This window comes from Leuresthes tenuis, unplaced genomic scaffold, assembly GCF_036924035.1.
Source record: "Leuresthes tenuis unplaced genomic scaffold, fLeuTen1.0.hap1 SCAF_1, whole genome shotgun sequence".
Lineage (NCBI taxonomy): Eukaryota > Metazoa > Chordata > Actinopteri > Atheriniformes > Atherinopsidae > Leuresthes > Leuresthes tenuis.
Genome location: NW_027325355.1, coordinates 14,002,024 through 14,026,732, shown reverse-complemented (window position 1 = coordinate 14,026,732; position 24,709 = coordinate 14,002,024). Strand labels below are relative to the sequence as shown.

At 40.7% G+C, this 24,709-nt stretch overlaps 1 protein-coding gene across 5 annotated transcripts in view; it reads left to right on the top strand.

The window, feature by feature from the left end:
• Positions 1–24,709, top strand: part of tns1a (tensin 1a) — a 103,103-nt gene that overhangs the window by 9,393 nt on the left and 69,001 nt on the right. For all 5 annotated transcript variants that reach the window (XM_072379426.1, XM_072379410.1, XM_072379416.1 and 2 more), the window contains exons 2-3: positions 14,294–14,408; positions 19,215–19,252. In XM_072379426.1, the coding sequence (XP_072235527.1) occupies positions 14,294–14,408; positions 19,215–19,252 (153 nt within the window). The remainder of the gene's footprint in view (positions 1–14,293; positions 14,409–19,214; positions 19,253–24,709) is intronic.

Below are 24,709 nucleotides of genomic sequence, written 5' to 3'. Positions count from 1 at the left end.
TACCCACCTAATCATATTACAGAGAAAGTTTGGAGGCTTTTGTACGCTAGGATATTGCCACATCACACATTACCTGACTTTTTTATGCATCCAGCAGCAGAATTGCTTCATCTTTATTGGTGAAGAAGATGGATTTATTCCTTTTTCTGCTTGTATAACGTAACACATTGTGTATAGATCATACCGAAGTGTAAATGAGGCATCTGCCCTACTTTTCTCTAGCTTGCAGTGGAGGATAGAGTCATTTAGATGCAAAGGGAAAGAGGCAGGGTGGAGGAAAAAGCTCCCACACCCTCCTTGCAAAGCAAGGAATTGTGTTGTCCAGATGTGAGGCCTGAGATGCAGCATCATCCCCTTTTACATCCACAACAAAATGAGATGAACAATGAGGTGGAAAGAGGAAAGGGGATAAACAGATGAACGTTGTGAGGGGGGACATCAGAAGTTAGAGGAAGAAGAGTAATGGACTGAGAGGCTGGGTGACGTGCGAGAAGCTGGTTTTGAGAAAGCTCCTCAAATACACGCTATTAATAATTTATCACTCCCACGTGCCAAGAGAGAATATTAGATTTGACATGCTGACAGAAAAAGACACAAATGCAGGCAAGTTCCTACAGCGCTGGCTAAAATACTTCTATAGGCTCGCTGCTGATGTACAATATGCACAACTGTTGTTTGTCACTGGCAAAAGGGTTTTTTAGGAGTTTAGGTTTTTTTTAGGATTCAATAGAAATGGCAGGGATATGAAAACATCTAGGGTTAGAAGTTAAATTGAAGGTCAAATAAGGAGTTAGGGATTGCAGTCAGGAGTGCCTTTTCCCACCAATCTATAGTCAAGACTGATTATTTGCAAATTAAATAAGTTTAAGACCAGTTTCACCATCCCTGGAAGTTATCAAGCAACAAAGATCACTTCAAGTTCAAAGCATGTAATAATCTGTAGAGTGACTAATTCTGACTAATTTTTTTTTTATTGTTTTGACTAAGCTGAAGGTGTCCTTCACATCAGCTAATATAAAAGTTCACGAGCCCATCTTTAGAAACAGCAGTGATATGTGAAGGAGAAATTCAGCAACGGCACAAGAACTGTATTGTCTCTGTAAAACATGGTAGCGGTAGTGTAATCTACCATCTGAGACGGATCAGCTTTCCTTAATTGATGGAAGGACCGATTCAGAATTATCCAAGAAAATTGAAGAGAAAATAAATATCGGTACATCTGTCTGTGACCTAAACATCAATGGAAACCGGCCACGCAGTGCAAACAAGTCGATCAACCAAAGAGTAGTCAAAGAAGAAGAACTGAATGTTCTGGAACAGCCAAGTCAAAGTCCTGATGACCTCAGTTCAATAAAAATGTTGTGAAACAACTTGAATAAAACGGTTTATCTGAAATACCCACCGAGTTACGAAAATTCCTTGAAGCCGATGCAAGTAACTGATCCAAAGTCGTCGCAAATTAAGTTATTGCCCCACAAGGGTAATAGTGCCAGATAAGTGCACTAAGTGCAAAAGTTTGCGTCTTTGCTTCCCAGACAGATGTAATATTGGATCACGTTCTTTAATAATTCAACCATCTCTGGCTTTCAGACCTTTCAGTGTGAGCCAGACGGCAGGAGATTTTCCCTGGTTAGATTAACCACCGATTATCTCTCTTTTTTATCTACTTTTAGAGCTTTTGTGAAGATGTGATGACGTTTACTTCCGCGGAACTACAGGAAAATTCAAAAGGGTCTGCAAACTTTCAAACGCCACAGTGTACAGGAGCTTAGTTTGGTGTTAGGAACAACTTTCTTTGTTGCTCAAACACTTGCTTTCGGTGCCGAGACTGTAGAAACACTATACTGCAAGATGCATGGCAGATCCATCATGTCTTCAGTTGTCCTTTATTGACTGAGCAGACTCCTCAGAGAGCTCTGAAAATCAAACTCGAGTCTGACGGCTCTGACAGCATTTTGTATCACGTGCATCTGCGCAATATAATAGTCCACAATTACCGAAAATACACTGATATCAGCACAGGAAGGCAATTAAACACAAAAGGCAATTCAGGGAAAATGATCTTTATTAAACGTCCCTGATCAAGACAAGTGCAAATGAAATAAAGCTGTGCATTACTGCATTACGTTTGGATGACAGAGGAGGCTTAACATCCAGTGTGGTCTGGCTGTATCTGAGGGATGCCGCCATTGTTGTGGGCGGGTGCGCCTGAAGTTTTAAAACAAATAAACGATTATTAGACTAAGATATTGAAATATGTTTGATATGATATTAATAGCCTATGATATTGAAATATTACTGTTTTTAGACAATACGTCATGTTTTAGTTGAGCTGTGATATGCAAATTGTTGTTTGCAAATTTTGCATTTGACTTAATTCCCGCCATCTATTATGGTAAAATTCTGGTAGAGGAAGACTCACTGTAAATGAAACGCTCAAAATAAAAAAAAATATTCAGCAAACCACCAGATGTTGAATGACGTTCTTCAATCTACCGGTCTCTAGTGGGTTGGGCTAATCCAAAATAGTGAAGAAAAGGCGGGTGTTCTCTGAAGACAGGCTGTTACCTGTGAAACAGGGGTGCTCTGAAAACACCCCCATTGGCACTTTTCTCTCATATGAAATTAACCATAGACTGTATGAAATTAACACCGCAAAAAAAAAAAAGTCTGCCCAGAAGGTATTGACCAATAAGTCGACCAGTCGACTAGGACTTTACAGTCCTAGTGGTGTGTATTACTAATACCAGTTCCCCTTGGTTATCATAGTGGCTCTGCTGGCCCTGCCTAGGAATGAACTTGTGTTGAATGTGGGGATTGTTGAGCAATGAATCTGTCGCAGTTGTTCTCTGTGTGGCCCGAGGCCTCGAACACATCATAGGAGCAGCACCATATTTTCATTTTCATTTTGCAAGGACAGCTTAGTTATCCTTGAGGCGTTATCACAATTAAAACTTTGCATCTGGGGTTTGATTAGAACATTTTTGGTAACAAAAAATTAGATTTTTTTTTCTAAAACCTAAATGTACTCTGGAAGGGTACACAATTTCTTCACTTGAGGGTAATTCCGATTAACGGATTGTGTTAAATGAGCTTCATACTGGGTCAGCTAATCTCTGTTTGAACGCAGGTGCTCCGTCTTATTTTTCAGTTTTCAGAATTCCTTTTTGTTTCACTTGGAAAGTAAGACAAGAGAAAGCTTATTTGTCCACCTTAACAGTAACGATGTTGATATTTGTGGTTATAATGTTGACGTCTACCTCCAAATGACATGAAACTGCACTCAGACCTAGTTTTGGTTAACAGCTTCCAAAGGGACCTCGTGTCCTGTTCTGCTGCCACACAGGCATCGCTCCAACTCTCACTAGAGCTTCCTCAGTGCTCCTGTTTTCTAACCAGTGCGTTTGTGTGTGCATGTATTTGTGTGTGTGAGCGCACGTGTGTGCACGTGTGTGCATGCATGGCCTGTGGTACTGTATCTTCAGGACTCAGACTGTCCTCTGAGAATGTAGCTGTCACTCTGGCTAAACAATGCTCTGTGTATCTTTGACCAGGTGATTTATATCTGATGTGACCGGACGCCTCCCTCCAGAGCCCCCGGGCCACCGCCTGCTAGCCCCTGACCTAGCTTCAGTACACTTCCCCTGGGCGCTGTGCACTGTTCTGCTCCTTCTTCTTATACCGGAGGCTTGATCTCTGCCTGCAAAGTGTAGTAGACGCTGCCTGCGACTCTGTATTTCTGGCTTTAGATAATTCTGGTACTGTAGGTCCTTTAAGTCAGAGATGGCATTTGGAAACACGATGGAAGTAGCCAAAGTAATCATGTGTTTTTAACGTTTCAAAGAGTTTTAAAATGGAAACGTTAAGGCCTCCTGTCCAAACAACAGTAAGTAACGAGTTATGTGTTGGAATGTGTTACCTGAATAACTAAAGCAATGCAAAACAGGATGAGGAGAAAGATGCAGATTGAGAAAGTAACAAATAACGAGACTCGGAGAGCTAATAATGCCCATTTTAAAGACTCAAGGACTTTATACGACTCCCTTGTGTTCTTCACATGTACTTACAGTGTGTTGTTCTTTTGTTTGACTGAGATGGCCTCAAAAAAAAGGACAGCTCATTAGCAAGCATGGCAGTCTAAGTTCATTAGCTGCTGACTAATGATCATAAGCAGCCTAGACTTCATGATCACAGCTCATTGATCTTTCTGTCTCTCTGTCTACACCTGGTATTGATCACACTGCCCACTCGCGCAAACAGAATAGCAGCTGCTCCCGCATGCCAACACTCAAATGTGCATATTTGCAGGCAGATTTCATGCATTTGTATAAAAAAACACACGCATAAGCAATGAGATAAGAATAGGAACACACACAGAAACCAGCACACACACAGTGTTCCACTGCTTGCTGATGCTTGGAGGAAGTCTCTACTACAATCTGGCAAGCCGCCCACAGTGTCAGTCCACTTGGGATCGTCTGCATTCAACACCATAAAAAAAAAAAACAACACACATCCTATCTCTTATCATGCTCTTATCTTTAGTCTTAAACACTAAGCGTCTATTATGTATGGCTACGGATGGGCTAGATATGTTTATGAAACTTAAATTTGAGCATGATCTGAAAACAGTTAGCAGATGTCAGGATTTCTACAACGGGAGGCTCTTGGTATGATACTTTTGACTGAAATCAGTGAAACCTAGCTTTCTGTGTCATATGCATCATTTCCATAAACAAAGGTTGAGCATTTTCTGCGTCTATGGATCTGTCAGAGCCTGCACGACTTACTGTAACGATTGTGAGCTCCTCAGTGCTGGCAATCACTGATGTAGTCATAATCACAGAAAAGAAGGTCCCTAGGGTGTTGTAACCAGAGTAATGATTATCCAGATAAGAAATTTCACTCTCACCTCTGTCACTTTTAAAGTACTATAGAAAATTGGCCCATAATTTCCCAGGCCCGGGACAATACTTGAGTCAAATTGGTGTTCGCGTTTTCAGGTTTTTCCTCGAAGGATCCTTAACACGCCCTGATTGTTTTTGGGCCGACTACAGCCGGCATTGTGGCGGTTAAATTCAATCCAAGCAGATTTCCAGACTGATTTTTCACCAATGTGCACGTTGCGGCTGCTGGATAAGTCACCTGTGATTCTAAGAGCCCAGATGAGGGGAGAGTTCATGAGTGGAGGCTGCGAGTGAGCGCTGAGTTTACAGCAAGGTGACGCGGAGAGATGTGAAAGCAGTCTGATCAAAGTGTGTAGATAAGATGGTTGAAGTCACATCAACCATCCGATGTGATGGCAACCGTCGTGAACTGACCCACAACTTCAAATTAAAAAGCGTCCGCTTTTTTCGTTGTCACCATGTTATTTATTTTATTCAAAACTAGACATTAAGAGCGATAGATGGATATGACTGAATCTGCAGATGCTTTGAGCAATCACATGATGGTCAATCACAATGGTCTTTTTTGCTCTAAATAGGATAATAATATAGGTTATTCTTTATCATGCCATATTAAAGATTTAAACCTAATGATTGAGAGCATAAGTGATAATAAGGATAATTTTCTCCAACTTACGTCCCGTCAAACTCTTCGCAAATCAGCAGTTGACCCCTGCTTACCCAGTTTAAGGTACTTCCTCGTTGTTTTTTTTCAAAGCAGACTTGGAGACTAAGTACAACTTTCACATACATGAAAGAGAAACAGGTGAGTTAGATTATGGGAATAATAAGAACTAGCCTTTTTCTGAGCTTGACTGATACCGTAGACAGACACTAACATTGATAGTGGTTTAATGGTTACATGATGCAACTCCGACATCCCACCACTCCAACATGGGCCTCAAATTGTCGGAATGGCGACACTTAATTTTCTATCAAACGTACCGTCATTCTGACACTTATTTCCTCCTATGGTCGATATGTTTTTTGTTTTTTTTTAACATCCCGCCTTTCCGACAATTCCTTTAATAGCCCATTAAAGCCTAACTCCACAACCTCGCAAAACATCTTGAATAATGTATTGTCAAAATCCCTTGAAATTTCAAATATCAAAACACAGTCTGAAACCTGTTAGACTAAGCAGAAATACAGTGTCAGTGACCTGTTAGAGCAGCCAGCCCATGCATGTTTTGCACGCTGGCATCATATGCAACATTAATAATTGCAATTACAGACATGAATGACAGCTCACCTGTGTCGGACGTCCCGGTGCTGCAAATAAAGCCAAGTTCATATATCAGGCTACCCAAAACGTATTCATTTATTTTTATTAGTTTATTAGATTTAAATCAATAAGCGAACAGTGTTTGTTTATGTTTGTCGCACCTTTTTGTGTAACAAATGATTTCAGTATCATTAATTTGCTTTTGGAGTACGTTATACCTCAGTTACGTGAAATTTAATTACGCTTTTAAAGACTGTATCACATCTGTACACATGTCTTAAAACATGTAAAATGCATGACCAGAAAAAAGGGACTCACCTGTTGAGTAATGCACATTTCTTTATATGGAAAGCCTTGTCGGAGTGGTGGGACGTTTGCAAGTCGGAATAGCGGGATGTCGGAATAGCGGGATGTCGGAATAGCGGGATGTCGGAATGTCCGGATGTCGGAAAGGTGGTTGCCGCCCGTGAAGGATAATGCTTCCTGTCAGTTTAGTTTCGACCAACCTTTTCCTTTGTCCAAGATGGCTTTGAAGAAGTTTCAAACCAGCTTAAAAACTCAGTACCAAAAACTGAGTGGACGGGAGGCAAAATCTGCAGCTTTGTCCACACGAAACACCAGGATTCAATGTTTCACAGGATGTTTTTGCATGTTGTGCATGGATTATATAACATTAAATGTGACACCAGAGCCTTTTTAGCACATGGACGGTATTAATGGTCTGCTGGGGAATACTTTATAAATGTTTATGTTTATGCATTGAGCAGACGCTTTTATCCAAAGCGTAAATATGTGCAGTATAAAAAATTTACCAAACAAGCCTGACGAATGACTGAGTTTACACTTAAAAAGAATGATGACAAAGACTAGTTCGAAGAACGTTTCGTATCTTTCAAGCAGATTTTGTGATTGCTTGTGTTGACCTCACCTAAAATGTTGTAAATGAATCCTCTCTTGTTCGTGCTGACATTTATGTTCTTGCATACATACATTACAGTTATCGTCCCGGCTCCAGTATTTCTTGCTGCTTTCGCTTTCTCCCGCTCACTCGAACACAAAGGCACCCATTGTTCCTGACAGAATTTCAATTCGGTGGAAATTGAAAGCAGGTGTGGCACTGCTGTTTCATCTTGTGAGGGGTGGGGGGGTGGTAGGACTTTGCTCTTTCTGCAGCCTGTTCCTCATGCTGAACTCATGTAGTCATGTCATCCGGCATTTTGGCTGGTTTTGGTGCTTTTGTCTTCTCTTTTATTTTTTTCCCCCTTTTTGCGTATTTCAAATTTTTTTTCAAGGCCGTGTAATTCCTCTGCAGAATATTTTGTAGAGAAGAAAAAAAAAGCAACCCTCAGCATCTCACTTTAAACTCAGCATTACTGTATCTGTGTGATTATTGTTCCCTGTATATGACACTGATTGAGCAATTCATGGGCCGCCAGATTTGCGTCAAATTACATCATTATGCTAACTGATACTGTACATCTTTAGTCCGACATGGCCCCTGCTTTGTGTTTTCAATCCATTCTTCCAATTCTTGCGGAAAGACCTTCCTCTTACTGAGCTATAAATGGAACCATATGTGGAGTTTTGCATTGGAAGAGACTTGTTGGCCATACGTGTGGGAATGAAGATGGATGTGGGGAAGTCTGTGTTCATGTTATGTGTGGTTTTGTGCGTCTGGGATTTAGTTCCAGATGTTGCAGCTCAAACGGCACCTAGCATAAACAGAATCTCCAGACTGCAATAATTTTCCCCTTATATTGAGACGCTCCTCTATTGACACCATAGAGTGTAGAAAATGACGGAAAACTTGTTTTTAACACAGTGTCCAAGGGCTACAGGGCAACTGGTCCTGCTTTGTGTCACCTAAGCTCGAAAAATACATGAGTAGATGCAAAAACAGTAAAAAAAAGTATGAGGGGCCATTATTTTATTGTTTTGTTTTTTTTTAATTTATACGTAGTGTTGTCAGTCACTGTTGCTTAGCTTTTTCGCACCAGATCTAGTTTGTTTGGATGGATTTTCTTTTGCTTTACATGTTGGATTCTCAGATGCTGCTTGGCTTGAGTTGTGAAATCAAACCACTGGAATGGTTTTATTCATTCAAAAATATTGTTTTGAGTAAAAAAAATTCTCTTTTGGACATCGTTTATGTATCATGTAAATTAGACATGAAAACTCTTTCTGTGTAAAGGACAGTAGTTTCACACCAAGTCAAAGCCGCAAATTGACTCTGACACAGCCGTTTTTTGAGAAAAGAATGGAATGACATGTAAGTATCTAAGTGGCAGCCTTCATAAGAGTCGGTCTAATTTTCCAAATGTTAAGAACAGGAGCTTCTGTGTTTCTTTTCTCCATTAGTATAAGATACTGTCCAGTGCAACCTATCCAGTAAAAGACTATAGGAGGTATGTTTTTGTAGTATTTCATGTTAACCCCAGCTTTTGGCAGGAAACAGGGGCCACTCTTTTTGGAGCCTCAGATCAGTGAAGAAGCATGTATTACCAAATGATACATTCCACTATCTGGTTTTACCAACAGAATTGCTGCTTCCATATTTCTTAATCAGCTATTGCCCAGTTAAATTAGCTAAATGGCTTGTGGCTAGCTATGCTAGTCTTATCATAGTGGTGAGATTATAGTTTTTAAATCAGTGAATTGACTTGTTGGGTGTTATAACCGATGTTATTACAACTTATTACTTCACATGTGAACATATACAGTATTACAACATGATTCTTTTTTGAGAAAAGCGTTGTTTTGAACAATAAGTCTCTTGTGGTTCTTTCTACCAGCTTCTGAGTGACCTCTGCTCTGTTAGCAGCTAATTGCTCACTAACAATGTTTGATTAAGCTAAGTTTGTGTTATTTGCAGTGTTGAGGACTCGGGCACCACTTGCTGTACCACTGGTAGTTTAACCGTAGTAGCTTTTAACTGATTTATATTCACGTTTCCTTTGAGCTAAGTAGCTGAATTATTCATTGCCTTGTCCTTATTTTGTGCGTGTATTTTGGCTCTTTTTCTTTTACCTTGACCTCTGTGAAAGCCAGCTCAGACAGCACATTTATCAAGCAGGGACTGTCTTCCACTTATTCTTTTGTGTTCTGCGTTTGCCAAAGGACATTTATTCTTTATTGATATTCCTCGATTAAGCTACAGAGAAGTTACTGAAAGCTATCTGAGAAGTTAGCAAGCTACATAAGCAGTTATATTGTGTGCAATACCCGCATGTAGCCTCTGACTACAGAAAACCAAGGCTGTTCAGGTATATTATAATATTGATAGTGAAATTTTTGTTCAATACATATACACATACTATATATTCAGAGTGTATGTGTATGATTGGATACATTAACGAATTCCTACATGCCAGGACTGATATGCGCTCATGCATCATCTCTGAGCAGAAGGACAGAACAGTGACTTTGACAGAGACATCCTCCCTTCCTTTCACTTCCCCCATATCTTGGCTCTAAGTGGGGTCACAGTCGAGGTAGCGTAGCGATGCTTTTCATTAGCTAAGTGCAACTAGCAGAGAAGAGCATTGAGCCTTGATTTACTGGGCCTCTTTTATATATGCTCGGACACACACACTCATGGACACACCTACTCTACTTAGACTGCCCTTTCTGTCCCTTCAACCCATCTGATTTTCTCCATTGACATCCATTTCCTTCACTCTCTCTTTCTGTTTTAGCCTCTCTGCTTCCCGACATGACTCTTCTTTCCATTTTCTCTCCTCAGTTCCTCCTGGGAGTCTCCTTCCAACACGACACAGAGGACAGGGCTTGTGTTTTTTTTTTAGTTTTTCTGTGTTGCCTTTTCCTTCAGGCTGCTTGATGTCAAAAACCCTGAATAATAACAAGAAAAAGACTTCAGGCCTCCTTTCATGAAATGTTTTTAAAGAAAGGCCAAAAAGAATAAGTCGTATTGCTTTGTAAATCTTCTGAACGTTTACAACAAGTTTATGCTTGTTTGACTTTTTCAAAGTCTTTTTAGATGTCATATTGATTACTGGCATTTGTGGAAAATAGATGCAATGTACTTCATCCGGAATGCTCTTTTCATTGCCAAAAAGTTAAGCCTATCAGGAGCGATACTGTTACATACCACAAGATAAAAATCAGTCATGGGTAGTTAGTAAACAGTTTGTTAATCTGCTTTCTGATTGCCTGCCTATAATTATGACCCTTAGTATAAGTGATACATTTATTCCCTGAAAAATGACAATAATAACCCCACAGGGTCATTTCCATTATTTTTCTCTTTGCTGATTACCTGCAATTTAAGCTGCCCAGGCCATTTCCCTTAGATGCTACATGGCAGGCATCCAGAAGCCATTCTGTCATGTTGATACTCACTGTGGACCTGCTTTCCATTGTCATTCATGTTTGTGAAAACTTCTGCTTGTATGTTTTTCTCCCTTTTTTCCCCCCCATAATACCTCATCCATCATTGTGTGACAGGGCACATTGACCCTTGTTGCCGTGGCAGCCAGGTAACCATGGCACCTGAGTGTGACACAGCTGGCTGCGTGGGATTGGTTTAGCTGGAGGCTTTCTGCCAGGTCATCTTTAACATCAGGGCAGTAGAGGGGCACCGAGGTGCTTTAAATGCTCTTCATAAACCCAGCCAGGCTTGAACTGCAAAACATGTCCAACCTGAGCAAGTTGGGAAAGTGCTTGCAATTGGAAATGATTTTGCTTTTGTTTTCTTTGATTAAAAAAAGAAAAGAAAAGGCAAAGTTGGCCATTCTCCTGGCACACATTTAACAGTCTGATTATTCATATTTAGGCTCAGCCTTAACGCAAACATTTGAAAATGCTAATTCCTATCAGAGCTTGGCAACATAACAAGTATTTGCAATCATTTGTTTTCTGTCTGCACTTCCCTTAATTCACCAGTTTAAGCAGCCTTCCAATAACCACTATGGATGACGGTCAGCTCAGACTGCATCCTTCACTGTAATCAGAGTGTGCTTGAAACCAACTCCTGTCTGTATGTAAGCCTGCGCTGCAGTTCAGTAAACTAACAAAGTGACGGGGGTGGGGAGAATATCGCCCATGAGATGGATCACCGAGAATTATCTGCATGCCTGTAGCATATTGTTTTCTTTTTAAGCTACCTGTTCCAATACGCTTGTCTGGCTCTGTGCCGCCAAGGTCAGCCATGATTCCTCTCTGGAGCTTCTGGCGAACGTGTCACAGTGTGACAAAAGCCATTAAGTATTAGGAAGATAAGGGAAGCGAAAACGCTGAGAAACACACTTTTGTAAAATCTTTGAGCCAAATTGACTGCGGCACTTGGAGAGGAAAAAAAAAAAGGGGGGGACCAGAGAGCTTTCAGACCAGAAAATGATGCGACAAAGGATTTCATGAGGTATCGTAGCTTTTATATGTGAACTTCATCGCACCTGGAGTCCTTTTAAAGTTCTAGTAGTTTCAGTTGTAGTAGTGGTGGGATTAGTGGCAGTAGTGAAAGGAAACGTTTTTGTAATGATAGCAGCAGGTACAGTCAGGTTAAATGACTTATCGGGGTTATGAAAATACTTCAGACAGTAGTATTAGCAGTGGAGATGTAGCTAGTGCATCGTTTTTGATGTAGGCATTAAATTACCTGGGATTTGCATAGCAGATCCACCACAATGCTTTCTCTGTGAATGGGTGAAAAAGAGGCATCTTCTACAGTCCTGGGAATACTATTACTACATAAAATGACACTTAACGGATGGTTTTAAAACCATTCTAGCCCAAGATGACTCAAGCTCCTCTTGCGTGGCTACAGTTGGTAATGTTCTCCATAAGGAGGAACTTTATTGGTAATTGGTAATCACTGATCATGACTTTTATCATCTGGGCAACTGGCCGACTTGTCCTCTTAAAGAGAATACTCGTATTTCTGGGTTTCTGGTACAGAAAACTGATAACGAATTAAGGATTTCAAAGCATATACTCAGTTATTGTTTGAATACATTTCTTGAAAGCTTATAAAAAGCAAAATCATTGTGTTCTGCTAACGTTGGTCCTGGTATGATCTTCTACTTGAATGAAACCAAAGCCTACTTTAGATGCACATATCTGCTTGATGGAGATGGAAGCCAATGCACACTTACAAAATGACAAAATTTGCATTGTTTGCACAAGCAGATTGGTTCATTCATTTTTGTACAAACACTGGAAAATCTGGATGAAAACTGTATTTGCCTTGGAATAAGAGAACACCTTCTTACTTACATAATGTACAGACACAGCTAGTTAGAACCATCCAGAGTGACGCTTTAGACTGGGTATCCATTGAACATAATTCTTTAATGTGCAGGATAGTGATCTGCAGCTTGCTGGGCAAGGACTTTTAACATAGTCAGCATTAGAGGGTTTATGGATTAAAAAACTGAGGACTTTGAACCAAAAAAGGTTGGTTCACGCCACATGTTGGATATTAAAATCCAGCCCAGCCCCTGATTCATGGGATGGGTTGCAACCAAATGCCTCTACTTTGGCTTAAATGAGTCACTCAATAAGTGCTGAAAAGACTGAAGGCAAATCTTAGAGAAAACCTGAGTAAGTGTCACGAGAAATACATTGTCAGACGATGGAAGAATGTTGCTGTGTTGACATGTAAAGATATCTGATTTATGTCCCCTTTTCTCAAGCACTTAAGTGATGCTTCGTGGAATTAGTTGCCTCCGTGTTACTTATTCCTGGAGGGACTCATTCATTCGTTCATCCTCTCAAGGTGATAGCTGGAACAAGGTGTCCATAAAGTGCTGGTTTCAATAAAATGAGCTCAGATTTACAGTCCAGCAGAGCCCAACCTAGAGCGGCCCAGCTGCACAAATACACAAAGGAAATGGCATCATTATCATGACTCACCGAGGAGGTTGTTCAGACAGAGGGAAAAGTGACAGGGGAGAGGAGAAGAGGGTGATCCAGAAGGGTTTTTGCTGTCCTTGGTCTGACTTTTAGTGACAGCGAAGATAACAAAATGAGAAATTTGCCTTTCGCCGTGTCATGGTTTGACAAAAAGAATGAAACTAAACTAATGCAGGCAGCCTTGTGCAGTGAAACGAAACCTGATTCAATCACATGTAATCAAAGCAAAGCAGAATGGAGCATGCTGACCTGAAAAAAAAAAAATCCAGCTTCCAAAAAAAATTTGGAAGCTAAAACCATGACACTGCATTTTTAAGTACTTCTCAGATGTTTTTGAAGCGGTTGTTGTCAGATGTAGACGCTTCAGAGTAGAAATGAGCGACCCCGTTCGGAATTTGCTGTCCCCACATTAAACTAATCAAACCAACACTGAGTAATACGCAGCTGTTTGGAGAGAACGCCACATTTGAACGCAGCGAATTCTTTGAAAGTGCTGGAAATGTCTCAATATGTCAGGAATAAATCAGTGGAGTCATAGAATTGACTTTTCCAAGGTCTCATAGGGGTCCTCTTTGTCTAACATCATGCACAATTGGAACAGCATAAAAACCCCACCTTCATCACCAGCATTTCAACATTTTAGATTTTTTTTTTACTTGTGTGCATTGCTCCCCCCCCCCCTTCTTCATAGCTCTGCTCAGGTTTTGGTGCAGCTTCTAGAGCTGCCGTATCCTCAGGCAGCTCTGCAATGAGGTGACGCACCCCAAACACCCATATAGACTATGTAAGGTACGTAGGCACACACACGGTACATCATTCCTGGAGTTTTTCTGAGGTTGTTAGCTGCAGTGGGGCCTCCCCGCTCCTCTTCTTCATTAATTAATCATTTAATTAGAGAGCTTCAAAGTGAAAACATCCTCAGCTGGTGGGCGGACTGTACTGGCGTGTGAGCATGTACCGTCTTTTCCTGCAACAATCTGCTGTATATGTATCATAAAGTTTGGCAAGGTGTGCGATTTTGTGATGGAAATTTTTGTTTCACTCGTGAGTTTTTGAAAATAAAAGGATACCAAACACAGAAGGGATCTGGTCAGCTGGAATCAAATGCCAGCAAAGACAGATCAAACTCAAATGTGTAGCTGGGGACAAATACTGTAAATCATTTGGTGTATACCAAATGAGTTGTCATTGGCGGTGTCATTTCAGCCGATGCCACCCTCCTGATCTCTCTTCCTCCCTCTTTCTCCCTCAGCCCGACGAGCTGGAGGGCGTCCACACACACACCTTCAAGCTGAAGCCATTCAAGAAGGCCAAGAGTTGTGATATATGCAAGCAGGCCATCACCAAGGAAGGCCTCATCTGCAAAGGTGAGTGTCTGGAATGTCGAGATCAAAGTTTTTGGGCAAAATTCAAGGAAGACGAACCAATTATAAATAAAATATCTGCACTTTTTGGCTGCAATTTGAGTTTCATAGTACAAAATAATGCTCATATTACAATGTTGGGCCTACTAAGATATGTGCGACATTTCAAAGTCTGGTTGAGCAGTGCTTTTATGTCGTGAAAGGGTTCATATTCAGTCTATAAAATGTGAAAAATAATTCCAAGCTATGTCTTCGAATTGCAAATAGTCTCAAATACAAATGTGATTGTTTTACATTGACTTAAAATGTTTGAAGGTATCTGAATTTCAGATCCACACATGTATTTATTCCTCCATATTGACGCTCTTATTTGTACTGTCCTCTGCTTACAGTATGCATGCATGCTTTCTTTCCTTCTTGCCTTTATTCATCTGCCTTCCCCCTTTCCCCCCATAAGCCAGTCACATGTTTTTGACTCTAATTTTAGAAGAACCAAAGGTTTTATTGTCACTCCAAAAAAAAGTCCAGGGGAAATGAAAGTTAGAAGACTCCCAGGCAGCTTCATTTTTCCTCTGTTACTTTCTTCTTTTGTCCCTCCATCTCTCTTTTGCTCTCCCTCCGCCTTTTCATATTTGAACTGCAGTACAAAGGCATAGGCTTTAGCTGAGGCCGAGATGACGAATGCATAGAAGCCCAGCAGTGGAAGAGCGGGCTTGTGCAGGGCTTTGGCTGAGGATTTAGTGTTAAAATTAGCATGGCTGCTGCTGCTGCATTAGCCTAGATAAGAGGGTGAAGAGAGAAAAGGGGATGTGAAGGGGGGGGGGGGGGGGGGGTAGAGCAAGGCAGAGGAGCAAAAAAAAATTGGGGTAGAGAGGACGTTGGAAGATAGACATGGAAAAACAAAAGAAAAAGAGGGTGGAAAGGAGAGCACAGGAGAATTACTTTCTCTTTCATCTTCCTTTTTGTTGATTAATCCTCAATGCTAAAGTACAGCATAGACCAACCTAAAATCCACCCGAAAACTACTTGCAGAAAACTGGGTCAGTCGGCAGAAAACGGAAATTGTGGTATTCATACATATTCACAAACAAAACACCTGGTCATTTTTGCTTATGCAAGCTCTTCTGCGCGGTAGCCCAAAGGGTTTCTACACGCCTCACGAAAAGGCCGCATTGCTAAAGGGGCTCGTGGCCAAGAGATAAGATGGGACAATAAGGATTAGCATGAGGCTATGTACAGTAAACAGTTTACACATCATGAACAGGAAAGTCTAAGCGGCCCATTGCAGATCTAAGAATAGGGATCGTAGATTTGCCAAATTGGGAATATAACTTGAATTTCAGTCTTTTCTAAATGGCTGTAGGTTCAATGCTCATTAGTCTATCATAATAGACTGCCATGGTCGTGTGAATGGTCAGGAACAACCCAAGAACCACCGAGGCGCATTTCTGCCATGAACTGCAAGCTACAGTTTTGTAGGTTTTACATTATAGTGGACTGCGGAAGCTGCTGTCCAATAAAGAAACACCTTCTAGCTCAACTACTTTGCAGCTGACCAAAGAAACAAAGAAAAAGCCTTTTTCTTATGTTCATCAACGATGACCAAACGTTTCTTTGGGAGTGTAAAGGTGACTGTTAGGCATGGCGGTGGCAGTATCATGCTTGAGGGGTACTGGGTCGCGAGTGGAACTTGGTTAGAATATAAACTGGTTGGAATGTTGAAGAAGAAGGGATATCTTTGAATTCTTCAGCATAAACCGAAGCCATAAGCTAGACTGTAAAAATCTCAAATCCTGACCTCTGCTTCAAATTTGATTGAAACATCCAACTAGACTTTTACCAGAGGTTTGTGGATGGCTGCAGTATGAGATTCTAAAGAAATTATAGGTTTTGTATTGACAGTGTCAGTTACAGAAAGCTGCAAACAGATTGAAAAATACATTAAATTTAACACGTTTAAATCTTCGAAAGTTGACTACGAATAACTCTATATACGTATATATATATATATATATATATATATATATATATATATATATATATATGTAGTGAGAGAGAGATTGTTATAGTATTGTCATAAGATTGTTATAAGCAGGGTGCAATTTGTGAAAAAAAAACAGAGGGGGGTGTAATTTTGAGAAACATTTTATTCAGACAAATGTGAAAAAACTGTTGATTCTTGTGTAGATGAACCTTACACTTTGGCTACATAACGTAGGCGGAAGGCCTATTTTGAACATGAATTTAACCACTGTTATTTTTTTTAAATTATACACACATATTATATATTTTCTCAAAATACTGTTATTAAATTTGCCAAATAGAATAAAATACATTTTTAATTCTTTCCCGATATCAGTTCAACAGAAAACATGAAATACCACAATATGCTGTCAAGATGATTTTTTTTGTTTTGTTTGTTTTTAATGGTTAATCGGGTAGACTATAGGTCAGACTATGAAAACAGTCTGCTCCGATGACGCACTTCAGCCTTTTTTTTTCTGCTTTACGGTTGGCGGATCAATAGGGTCGATGTGGCGCCTCTCTTGAGTGTAGGAACCTAGATATCTATTTCAGAGCAGGTTGTGCACTGGACTGACCTGTCTGTGGTGACAGTAAGCCACTCTCGACCCGAAGCAACCCGGCTCCCAGCCCCCAACCATAGTTTTGGGGGGGCGAGGGATTAGAAAGTGACCCCTCGGCCTGGGAGATGCTGCTGTCCACCATTCGATCAGCAATGTCAGATCTTATTTCCATCCATCCATCCATTTTCTATACCGTCAATCCGTCAGTCAGGTAGCGGGTGAGCTGGAGCCTATCCCAGCAGTCATCAGGCGAAAGGCGGGGTACACCCTGGACAGGTCGCCAGTCCATCAGTTCATCTTCTGTTATATTTTTTCTCTGAATTTTTGGTTTGTGGTCCTGTAAAATATGACGATATGCTGCTCTGGAGTCTTGATGAAAAATGAAAACAAAATGAGTCAAAATGAAACAGCTTTCTGTGAGCGCGGGGGGGGGGGGGGGTACATTTTTGTCCCCACCAACGATAAAAATAATTCAGCAGAGGGTAGGACGTGTAAACTAGAGGGGGCGGGGGGGATCCCTACCAGCAAATTGCACCCTGGTTATAAGCACAGAATAAAGGATGTGTCACTTTTTTGATCACCCTGTGAGTCTGTCAAAAATTTATCTGCTTCTTAATCACTTGCCATGATTTACAATACAAACATAATGCATAAATTATATGTATGTACATTTTCTTCCAGTCTTTACTGTTGGTGTTTTCTGAGATTTTGCACTATTGGGTTGCACCTGTACCTCCTGTGGATAAGTCAAGCTTTGTTATCGCGATTTATCACGTGCTGTCCGTATGAAGTCAAAAGAAATCTAAATAGACAATAATCTTAAGAATGTCCCTTTCAGTTTGATCATTTGTCATGGAGACTATACAAGTTGTCACCACATGACGGAAGTATGGAACCCAAGTCATGTGATAACAGGTCGCAACTTCTGTCTCTCTGCAAGGATCCTCTTACACGACGTGATGACAAGCAAAGAAAAACCCATCCCATTGAAGATGAGCACTAAAAGCTCACAAGTGGACCTTGATTGACGGCCACTTTGTCAGAAGACTGCTTTCAAAGTCAAGGGGCGGTTGGAAGGAAGGATATCATGTCTCGGAGCTCTAACCTGTAGCGAACAAGCATTCCAGTCAAGCAGGCTGAAAGGGTCTTTTTCAACTCTAAAAGATCTGAAAGTCCTTAATTCATTCATTTGACGAAGAAGAAACTGCTCCCCGTGGATGCATTGTTTCACGGATGAGAAGACATTTATTTACTTTTTAATCTCCAGACCCATACAGTCCTAATGAAGGAAAAAAAGGAAAGAAAAGAAAATAACTTAGGACAGCTGCCATTCTGATTGGTCAGACAAAACTGCATTTTACAAACAATTACCAATCAGCACTTCTCTCGGACAGTTCCTCAGTAGTCCATTCATCACCATTACACAGGCTTGCCCTAATTAACCTAAAGAGTGTTTTTCTAACGGTCTGCCTCTCCTTCAGACCACCCGGAGCATTCTTTCCCCACCTCTCTCTTGTTAATTTGTTCTGCTCGCACTTCACGAGGGGCATTTACATACTCACACCACCTGGGGACCACCTAGGTTGACCACCTAGCAAGGCTGCAGGTGTGGGAGGGATCAAGGGTCATACCTGCTCAGACATCAAAGCAGGGCTGTTTGACGGTTCCAGGTTGATAATACTAAATATGCATCTGTTTGTTCTTCACGAGGACTTGAATATTTTACTCATCTGGTTCACCTCATTTTGAGCTTATTTTTCCAGCTTTAAAAGGTATTTTTGCACCCCTGAAAGGTTTTCATAATTTAAGGTTGAGGTAAAAACTGAAGTCACTCAATTGATTGGTAGATGTTTGCTTTTTTTGTCCACTTGGGGGCAGCACCACAGCATGCTTGTGTCAGTGCTGGAGCTGGCATTGCGGCATGTTTGCTTTTCTGTCCGTTCGGCAGAAAATGAAATCAAACTTTCATCTTTCCTGAATTCAAAACAGTTACTTCTTAGATAAATTATTCTGTAGTTCTGAGCATTCTGCAGGTGTGCTGCTTGCTTCTTTTTTTCTTTCTTTTTTGTCAATTTGGACAGAAACTTCTGGGTTTTTCTCTCCTTCAACAGTGACCGTGTGATAGTGTTTATTTTACATGTCTCTGTGAATCATTTCATTCATGTTTTTTTTTTTTTTTCTAGTTATGGAAGAGCAACAATTAACACTGCCTCTTTCATTTCAGCATGCCGGCTGTCCTGCCATAAGAAGTGTGAAGTAAAGGTAAGATCCTTTTGCTTTTCATCATCGAAGTAGTTAGATATAGGTCGATATCTCAAAAGAACGTGGTTACACTGACTTAAGCAGTGACTACAGTTAAAAAAAAAAGTGCCATTTTGCTCTCACTCACATGCACTGCTGCATCAGAGGTATAGGGATAAGGAGAGGACTCCAGCTGCAGACCTTTTCTGTCAGCCAATGGGGTGTAGCACCCCCGAAAGTTAGTTACTCTTACTAAAAATCACATTATCAATCTGCCAAAATCAGCTTCTGAGCACATTTAAGGGGAGAAATTTGTGTTCTACTTACTGAATCTTCATTCATTTTCAATTATCAAGGCCTAATTTAATCGTTTGTTCTGATTTTCTTCAAGCAAGGTCGGCGCCGCACTTCAAGCAACTGCTTATCTCTGTTTACCTTTGGTGCCTTTACAATGACAATTCCATCCTGCAGATCGGAGAAGTTTTTTTTTGATGCCGTTGTCTGATTTCAGTGGTTCAGCAAATTGGCTCAAAAATGGACCTCCTCCCAAAAATATATCCATTAGGTCGTATATTCATGCAAGCAGATGCAGACACAATTCGATTTGAAGTGTTAAAAATGGCATCCGTGTGGTCAGAGAAGGTATTTTAACCCTACCCATGATTGTTTTCAAACCCTACCCAAGTAGTTTTAGCTGATTAGTCTCATCAGGCGATGCTATTAGCTAAACCCAACCATAAAGTGACCAGATTCACTGTAATGTGTTGTGCTTATATGTAACCAAAGCAACCAGCAAAACGGCATCCAAGATGGTGACAACTAAATTGTAAAAGGAATTCATTTTAACCTTTTGATACTAACCTGTTGTTGTGAAAACTCAACCAGGAAGTGACATCAGTGTGTTAGGAAAGTGTTGTCTCACGTGATATTGACTGAACATACCTCAGAAGTGTAAAACGAACTGTCATGCATTGACGATAGCTGCCAGCCTCCTTATTAGGATCTTGTTTCCTCTTGATCAAAATACTTTCGAATGATATCTGCTCTGATGAGGACATTTCTTTCCAGCTGCTTGTAGGGGATGGTCCTATGACTCGTGTTTAAGGGAGTGAACAAATTCACTGTAGGATTTCTTTTGACTGGAGGACTTGCTGGTGGTCCAGTGTTTTCCACGGTCAAGTTATTATTCTCGTCATAGTAGTCAGGTCAACTCTATTTACACATTTTGTAAATAGAGTTAACACATTTACACATTTAGCCTTTCTTTTTCTTCCTGAGTTCCAAGATCTCGCAGTTGAATTCTGAAAGAAGATATGAAAAATCTGTAAATTCTCCAACTAGCAGAATACCTGCAAAAGAGACACCTTTGAAAGGACGTTTTTTTACAGGATCCAATACTGTAGAACACGAGGGCTTAGCAAAACACCGAAGTTTGCCCGCATTTTGGGCCAAACTAACAAAGGGAGTTTTTGGTTATGTCTCGTGAATAAAGTTGATACCATCTGCCAACGGCAATACTTACTCTCTAAATATTCAGAATTCATACATTTACTTGCAACAAAATCCTTTATATTGCACATGCTGGTGATATTAGGAACCCCTGGAAGGTCTTAAAACAGAATAATGTAAGACCTACATGAGAGGAAATGGAACCATGTGGTGCACCGTCTGCCTCCACACTTCCAATAACATGTTCCCCATTTCTGCCTCCTCACAATCACACTCACCGCATTTGATCCCAATCTACAGTGAAAAGGGGAGAAGAATGCATAGGGAGAGCAAATGAAAAGCAAAGAGGGGAGGAATGAATGACGGAGCAAAAGTTTGGAGGGAGTGGAGAGGAAGAGCGTAACAAGGCCACTTTTGGTGGTTTTAGCTATGACTGGTGGAGAGAACTGTTGGACCTTCTCTCATCCCCTTCAGTCTCCTTCTGGCTTTACCCTGATTCATATCTCTTCTCCCCTCAAAAGACATCCATCTACCAAATATTACTTTAGGAACAAAAGCTGTGTGTTTGCAAAACATCCCAGAAAAAAAAAGCTGCCAAATACCTCTAAAACCAGAAAAAGCCATTTGTGGTGGCAGTGTGGGGAATCATCAGGACAGCGTTGTGAGTCATTCATTCTGGTGGTGACAGACAGACAAGAACGCCTTTGAAAAGGGTTGAGATGGAGGTGTGAGCGTGTTTGTAGATCAATTGCTGTAGATAGATTTTTTTTAAAACAGTATGGGGAAAACTTTAGCTGAAAATTAGTGTTAGCTTTTCCTAAACTGTATTTGCTGATGTTATAATCCAAATTTGCTTTAATTAGAACCGAACATTTATGTTGGCTTTATATTTGTACAGGACACAGAGTGGCCATGTCATTCTGATTGTTTCAAGCTCTAAAACTGCAGAGAAGTAGTCTCTGTTTAAGTAGATTTTTGTGTGCTGTTGGCAGAAAGTGACGCTTCGATACCCCTTTCCACCAAATCAGTTCCAGGGCTGGTTCAGGCCAGTGCTGGTGCTGGTTCACAACTCGTTTAACTTGCAAACCAGCTGAGACCCAGTTTGCTTTTCCATAGCTCGGGGTGCTAAGGGGAGCCACGTCATTACATCACTGTATACGTCAGTTACGTTGCTGCGTTTGCATACACCTTGGCGCAAACATCGAAGCAACAACAACACGGAGAAGAAGAAGAAGCAGCAACAACAACAATTAATGTGGACTTCACTGTACTTCATTGGATCAGAAAACGGCAGATCCAATAGGTTTGCGATGATCGACAGGTTTTGAGTGGACGCCAATTACGTTCTAGGAGACAGGCAATAACCTAATAACGTTTTGACTCTTACTTACACTGAATGTGAGATGGTTATGTTAGCCTTTGTTATGAGCTAACGTTAGCCGGTGTTAAGTCCCTGCTGGAATCGTCACAAATTCACAAACATATTAGGCTACTGGCGATTTTTAAGTCGGACCGCATCACTATCTTGCTCAAATGATGTTAAAGCACACCCTCGAGGATAATTTTGCGATTATACAACTAATACCAACAATAATAAAATGTATAATCAAAATGTATCCATGTTGATGGACAGTTAGCTCTCAAATTTTAAATTTTGTGCGTTATGTTGCGATGGAAACACAATGGGGTCTGACTAAAAACTGAAACACAATCAGTCACGCCAGTCGACTCCCATGTGTAATGGAACGTAGTTTACCACTGCAGCAAATAACCCTTAGTAACGACCTAGCAACAGAAAGTATTTTCTAGCCCCAGATGAGTGAACTCAGAGCTGACGTTACTGTTCAGTGGATTCAGAATAAAAGTATTATTTTAGGTGATGAGTCAGGCATGCTGTCATGCTGATTTGAGCACGTTCTAAATTTCTTCTTGACCAATCAGATTGCTTGGTCGGAACTACTTGTTGTATAATGCTCGTTATCCGAGAGACTAAATCTAATAGAAAATACGCCCGAACACTTAAAGGAATACATCAAATATTTCCATAATAATTCGTGACCTTTATTTAGCACTGTTAACAATCCAAGAAATCGCAGCAACACGAAACAGCCTCTTGCGTGCAAAGATGGTTGTCACTGACTTCCAACAATATTTTTGGAGGAGCATTGCATTGCACCCTGCCAGGTCAGTTTCCTTTTTTTTTTCATTTCTCCAAGGACATACTGTAAATTCCGGACTATAAGCCGCTACTTTTTTCCCAGGCCTTGAGCACCGTGGCTTATAATACGGTGCGGCTAATATGTGTTTTTTATATGCTTTTTTTTTCATGCCGACAAAAAACAGACCAATAACATTAACGAATAGTTCACAGTGGTCCAATGAAATTGTACGATAAATCAAACACACTTACACTGCTAAATTATTGTAAATCGGTTGTACTCACCCTCAACATGGAAAACAAACGAAGAAGGAAAGCGACAACGAAGAGACTGAAGTGAAGTTCTGAGGCTGTTCAATTTGGGCACTGAGTAAGATGACTTTGATGGTTTTAGTGTGCAGCAGGAAGATGAAGAAGGCGATCAATGACTTTTCCTGGTAGGCTACTGTCTTTTTTTTTTTTTACCAGCCGTGTTACAGGCACTGTTCGAAAAAAATGCATTTACGCCACGTATTTGTGCGTTATCGATAGGTATTTAAGGTAAAACCTTCTCCTGTTCAGGAAGAAAAAGCATTTGCAGCATGTATTTCTTTATGTTACCATACGCATTTAATTATAAGTTTAAAGATCCTCATGTGTAACATCTTTCTGTGTAAATAGCTCACATTACAATGTGGACACCCATGGCATATAATCCGGTGTGACCTATACAAGTACAAAATGGATATTCTTTTTAAAATTAGAGGGTGCGGCTTATGTTCAGGTGTGTTCTTAAGTCTGGAATTTACAGTAAACGTTTTCGTCGCCGCAAACAGTTGGTTTGCCTTTGTGAACGACATCGTAAAGTCGGTTTCACTTTTTCAGTAAAAGAAGTTGACTTATTGCACCTTTCAAGCCCACGGAGTATTTCGCCAAAGCCTTTGCAGTCTTGTTGTCAGTGGGACACTCAACTTCATTCTGCTGAACTCTGAAAATCTGCAACCATGGGTCAATCATTAATTTTTAAAGCATAATTAAATGTCAGTTCAAACAGTCAAAAGACAGATGTCCGGTAATGGGCCTTGATGAAGGGCAGTTAATAAATTCTGGCTGACCTTCACTGTTTTTCTTTTCTCTCTGTTCAGCTGTAACAAGTTCGTCTGTTCATCCAAGTTTACATCTGTTTTTGGAGTCCTGAAATCCTCTTGTTCTGCAGGGGAAAGGAGACAGACTTTGGTGATCCTCCTTTTGCTTGTTATGTGTTTTTGTTGAGAGGGAGGCTTGTTGGGACAGTGGAAGTTTCGGGCAGATTGCTGGTCTGGAGCAGTCATGTGTGTTAACACAATGCCAAGGAGGAAAAATATCAGCATTAGTCTAAGACAAGCAATTGTTGCTGACCATCAATCTGGGAAGGGTTATAAGGTCATATCCAAATCAATTAGAGTCTATCGTTCTACAGTGAGAAGGATTATTCACAAGGGGAAAAAAAAAGATTCAAGGCAGATGACAATCTTCCCAGGAGTGGAGTTCCAAGCAAGTTCACCCAAAGGTCAGACCGCGCAATGCTCCAAAAGTGCCATCTCAGACTCTACAGGCCTCAATTAGCATGTTACATGTTAAAGTTCATGAGAGGACAATTAGAAAGAGACTGAAACAAAATGGCTTGTTTGGAAAGGGTTTCAGAAGGAGGCTGCTCTTTTTCTGACCTTGCAGTCATCGAGTCGACAGTTAACTTCATGTACCAGTGTATTCTAGAGTCAAATGTGAGGTCATCTGTCTCACAGCTAACGCTTTGCTAAAACTGAATCGTCCAACAGGACAATAATCCCAAACTCAGCTGCAAATCTACTACAGGGTGCCTGAAAAAGGAAAGATTCAAGATGTTGCAATGG